The sequence below is a fragment of the Protomyctophum parallelum genome (assembly GCF_964188405.1).
Source record: "Protomyctophum parallelum genome assembly, chromosome: 8".
Classification (NCBI taxonomy): Eukaryota; Metazoa; Chordata; class Actinopteri; order Myctophiformes; family Myctophidae; genus Protomyctophum; species Protomyctophum parallelum.
The window spans coordinates 14,604,397-14,620,653 of NC_139703.1; the positions used below are offsets into that span (position 1 = coordinate 14,604,397).

General features: G+C 40.6%; 1 protein-coding gene across 1 annotated transcript in view; it reads right to left on the reverse strand.

The window, feature by feature from the left end:
• The window catches only part of cacna1da (calcium channel, voltage-dependent, L type, alpha 1D subunit, a), a gene marked incomplete at its 5' end in the record, with an annotated part of 76,345 nt that overhangs the window by 44,928 nt on the left and 15,160 nt on the right, over positions 1–16,257 (reverse strand). Inside the window, 4 exons of the mRNA XM_083771587.1 lie at positions 1–54; positions 7,817–7,972; positions 8,748–8,953; positions 13,315–13,454. The exon at positions 1–54 is cut by the window's left edge and continues 143 nt beyond it. Of these exons, the coding sequence (XP_083627713.1) occupies positions 1–54; positions 7,817–7,972; positions 8,748–8,953; positions 13,315–13,454 (556 nt within the window). The remainder of the gene's footprint in view (positions 55–7,816; positions 7,973–8,747; positions 8,954–13,314; positions 13,455–16,257) is intronic.

Sequence of the window (16,257 nt, forward strand, 5' to 3'; positions counted from 1 at the left end):
TGCGCCCATGCCCATTGACTGCACACGGAGCTGGATCATCCTCCGGTGACATCACTAAAGCCGAGAGAAAAGACATCACAGACAACAATTTCATGAACCAGAGGGATGGTGGAAATCCATTTATGAATCGTGTGTTGTTGGTGAACCAGTCGTATCTGGACACCACAGTGAAAGCTGACATTGTCCTAAAGTTCCTAAACCATGTCACAGACAGGATGCACTACAGTTTGTTTAATATCCTGAAAAGAAAATGATTTCTCTTCCTCCTTAACATCTGAGATTGTTTCCATCGACCGTTGGTTATCAACATACAACAGACCTGTGCTACCTGTGCACTCTGAAGGAGCAAATAGATATAGATGTCCAATGCTTTTCATCACATCATTAAAAACATGTGAACAATTGTGAGTTGTGGTGTGTAAACAACTGTGTTGCGGTTGTTTGCTGTCTGTGTTTACCATTTTGCAACACAGTGTACAATTTGTTTAGTGAGTGAGAACTGAGAATGTCTTTAAAAATAGCAGCTCTACAAGCTCACAGCGCTTCACTTTTCAATTTGTGCTTGTACATCTGATAGCATTTTTGAAATATCTTGGAAGTATGAGGCATTTCTAGGGATCGGCCTAAATAGGTTAAATTTCTAAACCCTTTTAAAGATTTTGCAGAAAGAGTGATTGATTTGACAAATGGGTTTAGGCCACTGAACAGCTGGTTCAGGGAATGGGGTTTGGTGTTTTAGCAATTGACCCTTTGCTAAACCCCACCCCAAAAGCGATTGTCCGATGCCAATCCAAATAGTTTACCAACATTGCTTTCGTCACCTCATAGTCAATGTTATTTTGCATGTGTGTTGTTGAACACATACTAGTGTACACAGATTAACGCTGGGAAAGTTACACGACTGACCCACCCAGGTGATGGCAATAATACTAATCACTGTAGTACAGTGCATTACATGATCGGGAAGTTGTACAACGCAGTTTCAGGAGTAGAGACCTGCTTATCACAGCCACACCCCGCTCACTCCTCCCTTATCAACATCACCTGCCTTCCATTATCATTCGGCCAATCCCCGTCACAATCACCACTGTATAAAATGCACCTCTTACTGCCTACGTGGTCTTGAACAATCCCCCCATCCACCCTTACCACCTCCAAATCTCCTCATTCGCAAGCATCGACAGCGTCCACTCCCATGACTACTCCCCCACCCTGAGTCTCACCCTACCTGGGTTCCCCATCCAATACGATCATCCTCCCTTTTTGTTCAATAAAAACCGTTAAACTTTGAGCAGGGGGCACTAACGAGCAAGGAATGGAGTAGGTTTAGTCCTGCAACAAACAGTCAAAAAGTGCTTTAGTTTTCGAGATACCCCTACCGGGGTTAGGACCAAACACAACATAGTTTTTCCTCATCTCTAAGGCCTCCCATACATGAAATGGATTCTTGTATAAAAATATTATACTGCAAAAGTGGTGAAATTGTTATTTAAAGTTATACACCTCAAACTAAAAATAAAGCCTGTCCGTCTGGTGGTTGAGGCACTTAAAGGCATGTAGATTCACAATGGAAGCTCTGAGAAGTTCAAAACTTGGCATACTTGAAGCCAGAACATACCTCTGCATTCTAGAAAAGACTGAATGTCAATATCTGAATGTCAATATGAGATATATTCATTTGAACACATACTTACAGTAGGCGGAATTGTACATCTATGTAGATGTCTTCTCTACTTTGTAGTGACTCTGGAATGGATTGTCATAGCAACACATATGATGGCTTGTAGGAAAGGTGAGGTTCTACTGAATCCAGCAATACCAATTGTGTCAATGTAGCTTACATAATCGTGGAGTTATGCCACAAAACATATATGGTGTCCCAAACGGGGGGAAATAAAACTAATGAAATCTACAGTATCACATTAGTTTTATTTTTACTTCACTTATCAAGGGTGGGAAAACATAACAAAATCACTTGAGTAGAAGTCCCTAAAATGTAGGAAATGTCTTAAACTTGAGAAATGAGAAATTGTGAAGAAATAGATGCCGCTTCAATAGAGAAATATGCAAGCCTACAGTGGAACTACTAACTATTATTATGTTGCAGCACATGACCTGGATGTTAAATAATAATAATATAATATCTCAAACTTATATAGCGCTTTTCTGAGTACCCAAAGACACTTTACATGGGGGGGCTTTACAGAGGTAACAACAAATTAAAAACCAACTTTAATAGAAAAAGGAAAAATAACACTAAAAGCTAAAGAACATTAAAAGACAGTGAAAAGGGTTAGCTAGGGAAGGCAATTTTGAAGAGGTGGATTTGAAGGTTTGAAGGGTAGGGGCATCTCTGAGTGCCTTAGGGAGGGCATTCCACAGGGTTGGGGCAGCAAAGGCCTGTTCCCTCATCAAGCTCAAATCTCAATATTATCCTCATAAATATAAATAATCAAGTTATTAATTTCTGTTATTTGAGTTATTTGGTTACAGTCAATTTATACTACAGTATTTGGCTCCACCTATGTGCATCTTATGTGATCTTATAATGTGAAGTGTATCGGAAACCTGGGCCGATCATGACATTTTTAAATGATCAGATCAGGAGCACAAAAATGTGATTGGGACATCCCTAGTATCAATATGATATCCATATCATGATATTAGACTGTATATTGTCCGTGATTTGGGATATTGTACTATTGTGATATTGGAGGAGTTGCATAAAAATATAATTTTCAGATGGGGAAAAATCGGTATCGGCAGATACTCAAAATTAAAATGATCTTACTAAATGTTGCTCAACAGAGAGATGATGATGTTCATAAAACCGTGGCTCTATATACAGACAATATGCTGCAGTAATGAGCAAGTTGCAAATGTTGAGTGAGAGCATGCCTGCACCAGTCTCATCAAGAAGACTGAATAGGGTTGATACAACATTGTTTAACATACAAAGAGATTGTTTCATTTGTGTGAAGGCCAGTACAAGACCAGAACATCTGACAGCCATTATGGCTGGTACTGGTATGTGTACCAGAGACTTAAGGTCCTTCATGCAGCATCAGAAAGGTTGATGAAGTTGTACATCATCTGCTCCTCTCGTACCCAGATCTGTTTGTGTATGATGACAAATATACAATATATAATACCGGTAATATGCCGAGGCGGCAGTGCCTCAGGGATAGAGTGGCCAATAGAGCGGCTGGATGGAGAACCGTGAGGTTCGCAAGACAAATTTCAGTGCAAACTAACAATAAACCGGTAGTACTATCATACCATATTCTCAGTTCGATCCAGGGCTCCCCCAGAGTTAGACTTTGAACCCCTAATTGATCCCGATGTGCAGGTCGGTGTCTTGTATGGTTTCCTCTGCCATCGGTGTGTGACTGAATGTGTGAATGTAATGCACAATCTATGTGAAGTGCTTTGGATAAAAGCTCTATATACTGTAAATGCACCAATTTCCATTTACGGTATATAAACTCCTTGACTGTTATGATGACATACTGAAGACACTAACTCTGAGGAAGAAGATGATATTGTCTAAATACAAACCCTGGAAACATACAGCATTATAATTTGTAGAACATGGAAAGTCTGATGTTGCTTGCTCTAAAAGTGTGCCCATGGGAAATGGGCACAATGAGAGAAGATGCAAATCTCCAAGAAAATCCAGAACTACTACATAGACCTGCAGATATATCGATGAAGAAAACCATGGACCAGTGTCTTCAGTATGTCATATCTCTTATTTATTGAAAGTGATGACTTGTCATCACTTTCATTTATTTAAAGAAAGATGTTAACTACTAATTCTTTGTTTTATAGCTGCTATATTTCGTTTAGATATTTATTGTTTTAGGTAGCATTTATGATATTTGTCATCATATGCAAAGAGATCTGGGTACGAGAGCAGCCAATGTACAACTTCATCAATCTTTCTGATGCTGCATGTGAAGGCCCTGTCTCTGGTACTCTGACCAGTGACCATGTGAAGGCCCTGTCTCTGGTACTCTGACCAGTGACCATGTGAAGGCCCTGTCTCTGGTACTCTGACCAGTAGTCCTGGTTTTGTCTATGAACTGATTGCACAAGACCGCAAGGACTTTTTTGTGCTATCCCTTTTGGACTGATTGTATGACTGTACTATGTTGCTGTTTTTACATTTATGTCTAATAAACTATTAAATCCATCAATCAATCAATCAATTGTGCTGGCCTTCCCACAAATGAAACAATATATTTGTATGTTAAACAGTGTTGTATCCTATTCAACAATGTTGTACCCTATTCAGTCTTCTTGACGAGACGGCATGCTCTCACTCCGGTCTTACTGGAGTAGTTTTCTCAACATGATACAGTATATGATGAGGAGAGTATATTGAATGTGGGTTTGCCAGGGTTTTATGAACATCATCTCTCTGTTGAACAACAGTTAGTATGTGTTGAAGGTCTTCTGCCGTGGGCTTTATACATTATGGGTCTTGTTTCGTGCCTTTTTCCAACTGTTTAGCAAAGATGATACAAAGATTTGGATCCAATATTCCATTTTGGTAAAATTTTAAAGACACACTTCAGAATTTGTACAGTATCTATGTTGTGCATTGCGCGCACTATTTTTAGGCTATAGTATATGTGCAGTAACCATATTACAAGTGATACTAATTAAGTCTATGTTCTATTCTGGTGAAATAGTGTCAGGGCAGGGTTCTGCTATTGTCAGTGTAGACTACTGGACAGGCAGTAGGCTCTGTTACACTAAAGAGAACTAAATACTAGGTCACTCTCCACTCCAGTCAGCTAAATAGCTACTTGATTTGACAAGGTTCATCTCATCTTTTCACATTCCAAAATATGTGAAATGATTTTACCTGTCATTTTATGAAGAAAGCCACATACTGTAGGCAATACGATGCAGGTGGAGCCAAATACTGTAGTATAACTTGACTGTAACCAAATAACTCAAATAACAGAAATGAATAACTTGATTATTTATATTTATGAGGATAATATTGAGATTTGAGCTTGATGAGGGAACATCCAGGTCATGTGCTGCAACATAATAATAGTTAGTAGTTCCAATCTAGGCTTGCATATTTCTCTATTGAACCGGCATCTATTTGTTCACAATTTCTCATTTCTCAAGTTTGAGACATTTCATACATTTTAGGGACTTCTACTCAAGTGATTTGTTTATGTTTTCCCACCCTTGATAAGTGAAGTAAAAATAAAACGAATGTGATACTGTAGATTTCATTAGTTTTATTTCCCCCCGTTTGGGACACCATATATGTTTTGTGGCATAACTCCACGATTATGCAAGCTACATTTACACAATTGGTATTGCTGGATTCAGTAGAACCTCACCTTTCCTACAAGCCATCATTTGTGTTGCTATGACAATCCATTCCAGAGTCACTACAAAGTAGAGAAGACATCTACATAGATGTACAATTCCGCCTACTGTAAGTATGTGTTCAAATGACTATATCTCATATTGACATTCAGATATTGACATTCAGTCTTTTCTAGAATGTAGAGGTATGTTCTGGCTTCAAGTATGCCAAGTTTTGAACATCTCAGAGCTTCCATTGTGAATCTACATGCCTTTAAGTGCCTCAACCACCAGACGGACAGGCTTTATTTTTAGTTTGAGGTGTATAACTTTAAATAACAATTTCACCACTTTTGCAGTAAAATATTTTTATACAAGAATCCATTTCATGTATGGGAGGCCTTAGAGATGAGGAAAAACTATGTTGTGTTTGGTCCTAACTCCGGTAGGGGTATGCCGACTTCTGGGGGCCATTGTCGCAGTACTAGTTGTGTGTTTGACGAGCTCCGCCAAAATCTGTTTAAAAAGTTATTTCTGAACACAACTCAACCTTAAAAAATATCGTAAAGTATCGCCAAACCTGTTATCTTCAAGATACATTAGTTGTATCCCGGCCTGCCTGCTTTATGGAATATAAGCTACGGAAGTTTAGCTACGCCACGGCCACCAAATCAACACCCACACCGAAGCCTACAGCCGCGGTCTCGAGTGCCTCTTTCGTTAGCAGGCAGAGTTAACACAATTAAAATGACTGTCTTGCCCCGTTTTTTGTATCTATTCCAAATGATTCCTTTGTTCTTAACTAAAACCTTCTTCCGGGATCTTAATAGTTGTATTTCTACTTTTATTTGGAATAAAGCCCGTCCACGTGCCAAAAAAGCTCTTTTGGAATTACCAAGACCATCAGGAGGCCTGGGGTTGCCTAATTTTATGTTTTATTACTGGTCGGCAAATATTAAAAAGGTTATTGGCTTGCGGTCCATGAATACAAACATGGTCAAATTTGGGCCAGTATGGAAACTCTAACTGATCCTGGGATCTCTCTAGTGGCCATGTTGTGCTCCTCACTGCCAAATGGTAATTCCATACGCTCTAGCAATCCAGTAATAAATAGCTCTCTCAGAATCTGGCGCCAATTCAGAAAACACTTTGATTTTAATAATTCGTGTGGCCATATGCCCTTGACCAACAATCATCTTTTTCCTCCCTCGCGAGAGGACTCAGCTTTTAAAACATGGCACGTCAATGGCTTGATTTTCTTTAGCGACTTATTCATAGATGGCACATTTGCATCCTTTAAAAACCTCCAAGATGACCATGAGCTACCAAATTCTCACTTTTTTCAGATTGAGTTTTGCTAAGGAACACTTTCCATTTCCAGCTATGCCAGATAAGAGTATAGTAGACACCATACTAGACTGGGACCCATACACCATATCTGTCATATGCCAATTGCGCCCAACCCGATAACTGCTATATTTGGAGTTCCCAACGACGATGCACCAATTACCTCTCCCCAAGCCAATTTCATAGCTTTTGCTTCACTCATAGCGAGGAGACTTATTCTCCGCAATTGGAAATCTGATAAACCTCCAACATTTACAAGTTGGGTCAAGGATGTTCTATCCCTTATACCATTGGAGAAGCTCAGATACAACAGGTTCAAATCTCGCCAGAAATTTGTAAAGGCTTGGTCCCCTTTCCTTGAATTCACCCTTTCACTGTCTTCCGATTCACTGTCTTTTGATGATGTGTCCTAAGTGTTTTTCCTACATGTAATTTGGTTCACTGTGTAGCCCCTTAATCTAGTAAAAGGCAAATATTTTATTGTATTTATTTCATTTATTATTTATATCCTTTACTACCTGTTTATTTTATTTTATTTTATTGTTGTTTTGTTGTTGATTGTTGTTGTTGTCTTGTTTTGTGATGGAACCGGGGAGGGTGGGGTATATGTGGGGTTGTTTCTCTACAAAAATTGAAAATCTTATAATTAAAGTTATAAAGAAAAAGAAAAAAAAAACTTTGAGCAGAAGGTGTGGTGCTGTGGTCTCTTCTTACTAGTGAAAACTCCTGTTGGACAGTTGTTAAAGTTGATTGAGGTGGATACTGTTTCTCCCTCTAACATTTCCTCGTGTTTCTAGTGTCATGCTCATTTGTCCAGTGCATAGCCTACTGCAGGCCTTGTTGACTAGATTTAGAAGACATTTTGAAGCTCTTGCTACTGAAATGATCGATTATTTATATGGAGAAATCCCGTCATTTGTGGGTGGGTGGGGCTCAGTGAAGGGCTAATTGTGGAAAAACTATGCAAGACTAAAACTAACCGACTAAGGTCAGTTGTGGCTACTTATGGGCAATAACAATTAAATTCACACTAACATTCTGTTATTGTGTGTGTGAGAACGCTGAAAAAAACAACAACAACCACTACATGGCTTTAGTGTAGTGTGATCAGGCAGTGTACAGATGGGCGTACCTGAGCCAACCATATGGAAGCAGGTAGCGTGCATTTTGCCGATGAACAGCTCCAGACCAATAATAGCATAGATGATGATGACAAACAGGACCAGGAGGGCAATGTGAAGAAGAGGGACCATGGCTTTAATGATGGAGTTCAACACCACCTGTAAACCTAAGCAGGAAGGAAAACACATGCACGCCTATGCTTAGACAGCGTATGGTATTTAACCACACTCTACAGGTTTGTGTACATACAGTACAGGTCATCAGGGTACGTGGACAACAAATCAGTCTATCAATGTTTAAATGCATTAACATTTTTGTACTATATACTGTAAATGAGTATAGTACAGTGTATTATACAGAAGTGTGTCATAAGCATGTTCTGCCTACACAGCCCAGAGCTCATGTCTCTGAGGCATTGATTTAGACTCTGAGAGAACATTCCCCAGGGACTGCACATGAGGCCATATGGACTCATGTGTAGCCGTTCATGCTGCAAATAACAGCAAGGAAAAAAAATGATAAATATGAAAAAAAGAGGGCAACAAATAGATAGCCATTTTCCATAAAGCTTTGGCATTAGAATTTGTAGTTGTCAGTACACAGGAATGCATGAATAAATAAATAATTAAATATTATTTTAAACAAATAAACAAAAAACCCAAACAGTGTTCATTTAAAGAGTGTAAAAATCACACCCGTGTGAAGTGAGCGGTGCAACTCTGTGTGGGGGTTCCCGGGGGGGGGGAGGGGGAGTTCCAGACCCACAGGAACGCATCCAGGGTTCCGGCGGTTCGTGCTCATACCCAGACACCCACCCAGCCAGCCACCCACCCACATAGCTCCGTAAGGGAGTCAAAAATGGACCCGTAGGATCTATTAAATGAACACTGAGTAGAGTAGGGGTTTCATTCAGGAATGACTGGGACAATAGTGACACTTACTGGGTACTCCTGAGACCAGCCTCAGGGGGCGCAGCACACGGAAGGCTCGGAGGGCTTTAACATCAAATCCACCCCCGCCCCCATGATGGCCGTGTGGGTGGTGCTCCGTGGGCATAGCAGCAGCGGCGGCGGCGGCGGCGGCAGCAGCAGCTTCTGCCTTATCTTCTTTGGATGAGGTCAAAACCTCTAAGACAACACTGAACAGCCTGTAAACAAAAACAAAACAGACAAGACAAGACAAAAAGAGAGAAGAGAGAGGATGTCAACACATGTGTCATTAGCACACCAAGGACAACCGATTTCTTTGCTGGTTCTTGTGGAAGTTTTTGCGGTAGAGCTATGATGAAAAGCAATGATTTGATTTTGAGCAAAGCTGATTCAAATTTTAAGGCCATGATCCCCCCGTTAACCTTTTTGATGCAATGTAAACTGGCAATGTTCCTAGGAATTGTAATCAGCAGTATTTCATTATACTTCTGTTGTGTTGTCCCACTGTGTTCTCTATATTGATTTAGCTGAATTTGCCAATTCAAATCGTGCTGCAAGCAAAATTGCTGATCTGCATTGCCTTGAAAAATGCCTATGTATCATAACATTTAGATTAACATTTTCATTCCCAGTTAGAGTGGCCAAGCATAGAGGGTGTAACTGTATAACAGTTTATAGAGCCAATTTTACATACGTGTACAGCATAATGCAAACGTAACATTGTTCTGAAGCCTGCCTTTCCTCTTAGTATGCTCTCTGTGTATTTTATAAATGTATCAACACTGAACGATTAACAAATCATATAAAGCAGATCAATGCTACTGCTATAGCTATAGTAAATGAGAAATCACAGTAAAAGCGCAGGAGTCACCCTCTTGCCATAAAAGAGAACACTTCATTACACTCGGTTAGACTTTCCTCACCTAGCCAGGAGGTAAAATCATCTCAGCACATCACATCAAAGCTTTGCTTAAAGGGACTGAATAGAGCTGTCAATAGAGGCTGGGTGGGGGATACTGTACTATCAATCATTTTCAATCTATTTGCTGGGGGGTTAGGTTTGCCTCGAATTTTGGTATTCCTCCTCAGGTCAGTAATGTTTTATCGGAGGTGGGGATATGATTTACAGCTTCTTCTGGTCAGAACCACATTTACGATGGCATCACCTATTTGTGTAAATTAAAAATGTGTGTCTAATTTTGTCAAAAGCTCACACCTCATTGCAACATCTTGTGAGCTTGTAGGGAAATGTCCCTGTTTTCCTGGTTCCCGTTTAGTTTTTTTACATAACAAATAAAATACAAAACCATTCATATGCAAACACACAATTGCAAATTTATATACATTTATTAAATTATATATAAAACAATATAATAAAGGAAGATGTCACAGATGTGGCCCCGACAAACTACATTCTACAATAAATTACTATGTTCCCATTTCAGAGCTACAGTATATCACAGCTATATTAGACATTGACAGGATTATGTTAGTGTAGTTCAAAGTGATTTAACTGCAGCAGCCTCCCATTGCAGTAGGAGACATGTCTGCATATGGATCAGCCCTGCACACTGCATACATGCAGCCAGAGATGTGACTGTATGGAAGATTAGCCCTGCACACTGCATACATGCAGCCAGAGATGTGACTGCATGGAAGATTAGCCCTGCACACTGCATACATGCAGCCAGAGATGTGACTGCATGGAAGATTAGCCCTGCACACTGCATACATGCAGCCAGAGATGCGACTGCATGGAAGATCGATCAGCCCTGCACACTGCATACATGCAGCCAGAGATGCGACTGCATGGAAGATCAGCCCTGCATGCTGCATACATGCAGCCAGAGATGTAACTGCATGAAAGATCAGCCCTGCATGCTGCATACATGCAGCCCAGCCAGAAATGTAACTGCATGAAAGTCAAGATCAGCCCTGCATGCTGCATGTATACATGCAGCTAGAGATGTGACCTAGCTATCCACTGGACTGTGTGTATATTAGAGGAGAGGGAAGTGACAGAGGAGAACGAATAAGCCACTGATGAAAAGGAGATAACCAGAGGAGAGGGTGCATGTGCAGGGAAATGTGTGTGTGGGTTTGTCACAGTGTTTGTGCGTGCGTGCGTGCGTGCGTGCGTGCGTGCGTGCGTCATTTACTGTAGAGTTCAGGGGTTAGGGTTAGAGTTATTTTTCTACTTAGTTGCGCACTGGTATCTTGCACCCAAAAACAGCTGATCTACAAGCTCACAATGTGTTGCAGCACGAAGTTTGTGAGCTTGTAGATCAGCAACAATGCCGGCGCTGCGGCGCACAACCAAGTATAACTCCAGCTGAAATTGCTTTTTTGCAACCTTCATTGTGTTTCCTCATAAAACAGAGACTGGTTGTGCCAATCACAGTCTCAGCAAATTGTCCTGTCCCCTCAGGCTATGGGATCCCCGTCTTGTGCCGGCACTCACTCACATACCACGAGGCAGAGAGAGAGAGGCAGTGCAGAGGCACATATATGTTACTGCAAACCTATTTCTCTCCTCAAATGTTTACAGATACATATTTTAGTATACTGCAGTGCTAACGTTTAAACAACCATGTTTTAATGCACCGTCCATCATGATTTATGATTATTCATAGGGGCTTGCTGGTGTTATGACTGTTATCACACATTATGTTTTTGCTAGGAAGTAATTGATTTTCTTTGTTCCCCAATTATTTCTTGGCAACTATTGATAATTATATATCCGCATTATGAACACAGATATGCTCTAGTCGAGAAGAGCGTGAACATTTTATTTTTCATTTCAGCTCATCTTTAAAAATAGCAAAAAAAACTCAAAACAAACCAAAAAAAAGTGTGTGTGTGTGTGTGTGTGTGTGTGTGTGTGTGTGTGTGTGTGTGTGTGTGTGTGTGGGAAGAGTGTAATAATGAAGGGGGAGTGAGAAGAGGAAAGCACGGAATATAACAATTTGAGAGGATGGAATGTAATGGAAATAATGACATAGTAGTGATATAATAAATTCAGACCTGTCTGAACTGAGTGGTGCTGTACTGTACTGTACTGTACTGTACTAGTACTGTACGTCTGTCTGTCTGTCTGTCTGTCTGTCTGTCTGTCTGTCTGTCTGTCTGTCTGTGTGTGTGTGTGTGTGTGTGTGTGTGTGTGTGTGTGTGTGTGTGTGTGTGTGTGTGTGTGTGTGTGTGTGTGTGAGGCTGCGCAACAGTGACACTTGGTGGTGACAAAACCCTATTTCCGTGCTCAGACGGACCCAGCCAGGGACACACATTGCTGCACCACTCAAAAACAAAACACAGCGAGATAGAGTGTGAGGATACGACAGTGAGGGAGAAAAGAGTAGACTGTACTAATAAAGGAGGGAGGGTTGGACTTGGATAGGAGATGGTGACTCACACCAGTGGTGGCTCTGATTTATTCTCTCTGTCTTTTCTGGGTCATAGATTGTTGGTGTATCAGTGGTACATTTACTAAGTACTGTACTTAAGTAAAAAAAAAAAAAACTATTTGAAATTAGCCGATCTCCAAGCTCAGATCAGCAATTAAAAAGAAAAAAAGAAAGTATGGGGGGAAAAAAGAATTGATTACTTTTACTTTTGGCATAAAGTATATTGATGGCAATATTTTTGTACTTTTACTGAAGTAGAATTTTGAACACAGGCCTTTGACTTGACTATGTTGTGGTATTGCTTCTTTTACTAAGTTACTAAGTAACTTCACAGATCTTCGACCCATCTTCATATAATCGTTCCTCACTAATGAGACAATTATAATAACTATGGTAAGATGTTTCCCAGAGGGCTGTGGACCGTTCAGAAACCCGCCTAACAGGGACATTTTCAACATTTTCCAACAGAATGTTTGAAAATGTAAGAAAACGTCCGACATGGAAACAATTTCGATGCAAAAATAATTGCGGCCATCTAAAGAAAATTGTGATTGTACAAATGTAACCAAATGGACCCTTACGAGTCCCTTTGTACACCCTCAGAGTTAAATTAACACTGAGGATTTTTCTGTGTAGAAAAGGCTTAAACAACTTGAATTTAAACACAATCTGCCTGCGTCTAGTAATACTGTACATTGCAACTGTCAAAGAGACATCCCAGTGCAAATCCTAATCCTGAACTAGAATAAGAACTCTTGACGTGGTCCATGAACACACACACAGACCCCCCCAATTGACCCACTTGGTTAAAGAACACCCTCCACCCCTTCCCACGGTTCTAAAGACGTGGTAATTGTGTTCACTGCTCTCAAATTCAAGTGTCCTTAAACATGTTGAGGAGCTTAGGAAGAGATAATGGTGATTTGTTTAATACTTTGTTGTACAACAGTGTTGCATAAAATAGCTAAAATAGCTGATCTACAAGCTCACAACAGGATGTGACATGTTGTGACTTGTGAGATTGTATTGTTGTGAGATCTGCTATTTTTGCAATTTGTTTGATAACTGTTGCACTCCTACATACAATTTTATCATAAGAATTGAATATTTACCAAGTCTTATCAAACCAAACCAAATTAATATAAACAAAGTAACAATAAGTGAACATTGCAACTTACCCAATAACGACAATGACAAAATCCAGCATGTTCCAGCCATTTCTCACGTAAGCATTCTGGTGCATCACCAAGCCATAGGCAATGATCTTCAGACCGGTCTCAATTGTAAATATGATGAGGAAGGCATACTCAACTGTTTCCTGGGGACACATACCAAGAAAAGAGAGGTGAGTTGCAATATTACAATTAACTCACCAATTACAATATGACAAAAACATACAAATCTTATATTAAACTTAACAACCCACACGTGGAGTTACACCAATCACATTCTTGATTTATTAAGCAGTCAGACGTTGAAATGTTTTCAATAGGGAGTTCACTGTATACATAACCTGAGAGACAATGGGAGAAATGAACAAAGAGATGGGAGAGATGTACAGGAAAACAAACTAAAGTGACACTCACTACATAAACATCAATCACATTGATGGCTGTAATTACAAAACAATCAAGACTCATTCTGTACACAGCACACACTCAGTGTGTGTTGGGATTATCCATCCAGGCATGTCTATCTGAATCTGAGGGCCAACAGGGTGACCCTTGTTAATACAGTTGATCAACATAACACGTGGATTTTGCTCTTTATAACAGCCCAATCAAGGCCAATATGAAACAGTGTATCAGCATATCCGTCCAATAAAACACAAACATCCGTTTGCCGTGTGTGTGTGTGTGTGTGTGTGTGTGTGTGCATGCGTGCATGTGACACAATTGAACGTAATAACATTAAAAGTGGGAGTGTTTTATTTAAGCAATACTACACAAGAGGGTGTGCTTTACTGCCATTATTGGCACGTCAGTGGGCCAAGTTCCACAAGCATCATGGAAGTGCCAATAATGGCCAGGTTTCCCAAAGAGATTTTGGGTCATGCGTAGCTTGCACAGGTGCGCAGCACATGCCCAGAAGGCCACCAGAAGGCTGCACGCGGAAGGTAACCCGTTTCCCGAAAGCCTAGTTGATTACGCATGGTGCAGTCAATTAGGCATTATTAGGCTTTGGGAAACGCCAACATGCATAGATTCTCTAGAGCACAGCCTTACGTGGAAATGGCACGTAAGGCCTCCTGCATGAAGTAATTTAGAAGCAAACCCGTTTCCCGAAAGCCTTTGTAGCGTGCCCTACACACACCTGTCTTAAAGCCTTTGTAGCCTGCCCTACACACACCTGTCTTACGCAGCAGTTTGTAACGACCTGGTAACACCCTTCGCAGTGATATGTGTGTGGTGACTGAATTCTTCATCTCATTTAAATATAAAAACGTCGTAATTAAATTCATATTTCTCAGCATCATCTCGAGAACTTCAGCCAACTTTTTATACTATTTTTTATATTTTTCGATCGCCTGTGACAGCCCATTTAGGACAATTCGGCTAATAAAACTCCATGCGTCGTCTTCATTTTGCTGCTGTTTCCACCGTGGCCAAAAGAACAGGAGGTACCACAAACACAAACATTTGCCTGTTCTCTAGTTAGGTGTTACTTTGTTCCAGCATGGATATATCAGGTTGTGAGCTTGTATGACAAAATACGGATGCCAGGTTGAAAGTGGTTTAATGGTTTATGCTGGCACACTGAAGCTAAATGATCACTGTCTAGGCATTTATAGCTTTGGCTTAGACTTATAGTACAGTTCTAGCTAGTTTGGGCATTATCAACAGTCAACAGTAGGTGGGTGAACCAGGAAGTTCTCTTTATAAGTCTTTCCATGTTTGCAACGAGGGTTCAGCTGTGTGCTGAGACAGGTGTGAGAGGTGTGTGTGTGTGTGTGTGTGTGTGTGTGTGTGTGTGTGTGTGTGTGTGTGTGTGTGTGTGTGTGTGTGTGTGTGTGTGTGTGTGTACCTATGCATGATAAGTTACGTGACTCAGCTGTTCAGGACAGCTCTGGGCCAGGCCGGACACGTGAAACAGGAGCAAGGCCCTCTTCATTCATGATACATGAGGCTGAGCGGGTCAGGCTAAACATTCTATAACACTGCTGGGCAGCCATTGTGTCTGCCATCCATTTGCATTATCTACCATTATATGCTGTATGTCAGTAAAACATGACTGTCGTGGCTGGGGGCATAATGGAGGAAGTCAATAGTGAATGCAATTAGACACAGTCATTTGACTCTTCACATTATGTGGAGTCCAATGCATTCATATTACAGACAATGTACACTATAAAACACAGAACTGCATTTCCCTTTGACAGACAGACAGACAGACAGACAGACAGACAGACAGACAGACAGACAGACAGACAGACAGACAGACAGACAGTACACAAAAGACATGTACATGAATGCACACCCATCCTGAGGGAGTCCTTAATCTCTTGCTCTTATAGACACCATGATGCAGGGAAACTGTGGGCCGCGGGGCTCGTTTTGTTGTTAACAGTTTAATGTGGATTTATAGGAGCACTTAGCCTAGTGTGAATGACATGGCTCTCTCTGTTACTCAAGTAAAAGGTTGTGTTAGTCTTACGGCTGCAGCATCTCCACAGAGAATGCTCCGACCGCAGAGAGAGAGAGAGTGAGAGGGAGAGAGAGAGAGAGAGAGAGCAGTAACATTCATACAGATGGAAGGAAAAGTGACAGAGTGACAACTGAATGATTTTAGAGGCGTTTATAGGCCAAAATGACCAACGGTAAAACTCTGTGATAATCTGTCGGTGGGAATAAGGCTCAAATTTCTATTACGTAAACTACTTTAAATATACTTATTGCCTCTGCGTGTCGTTACAACAAAATAATGAGTCAATCGAGAGTCCAAAGTGTATACTATAATTTGTCAGTGTTCCTTGTTCCTTGTATTTCTTTCTTTTTTACCTTGCTTGCTTGGTTACATTTGGTAATGTGACATAAGGCTGAAAAAAGGCTGAGATACACTTTTTGTTCACAGCACACACCTGACAAAAGACCATTGATATTAAATATTGATGATGATGATAG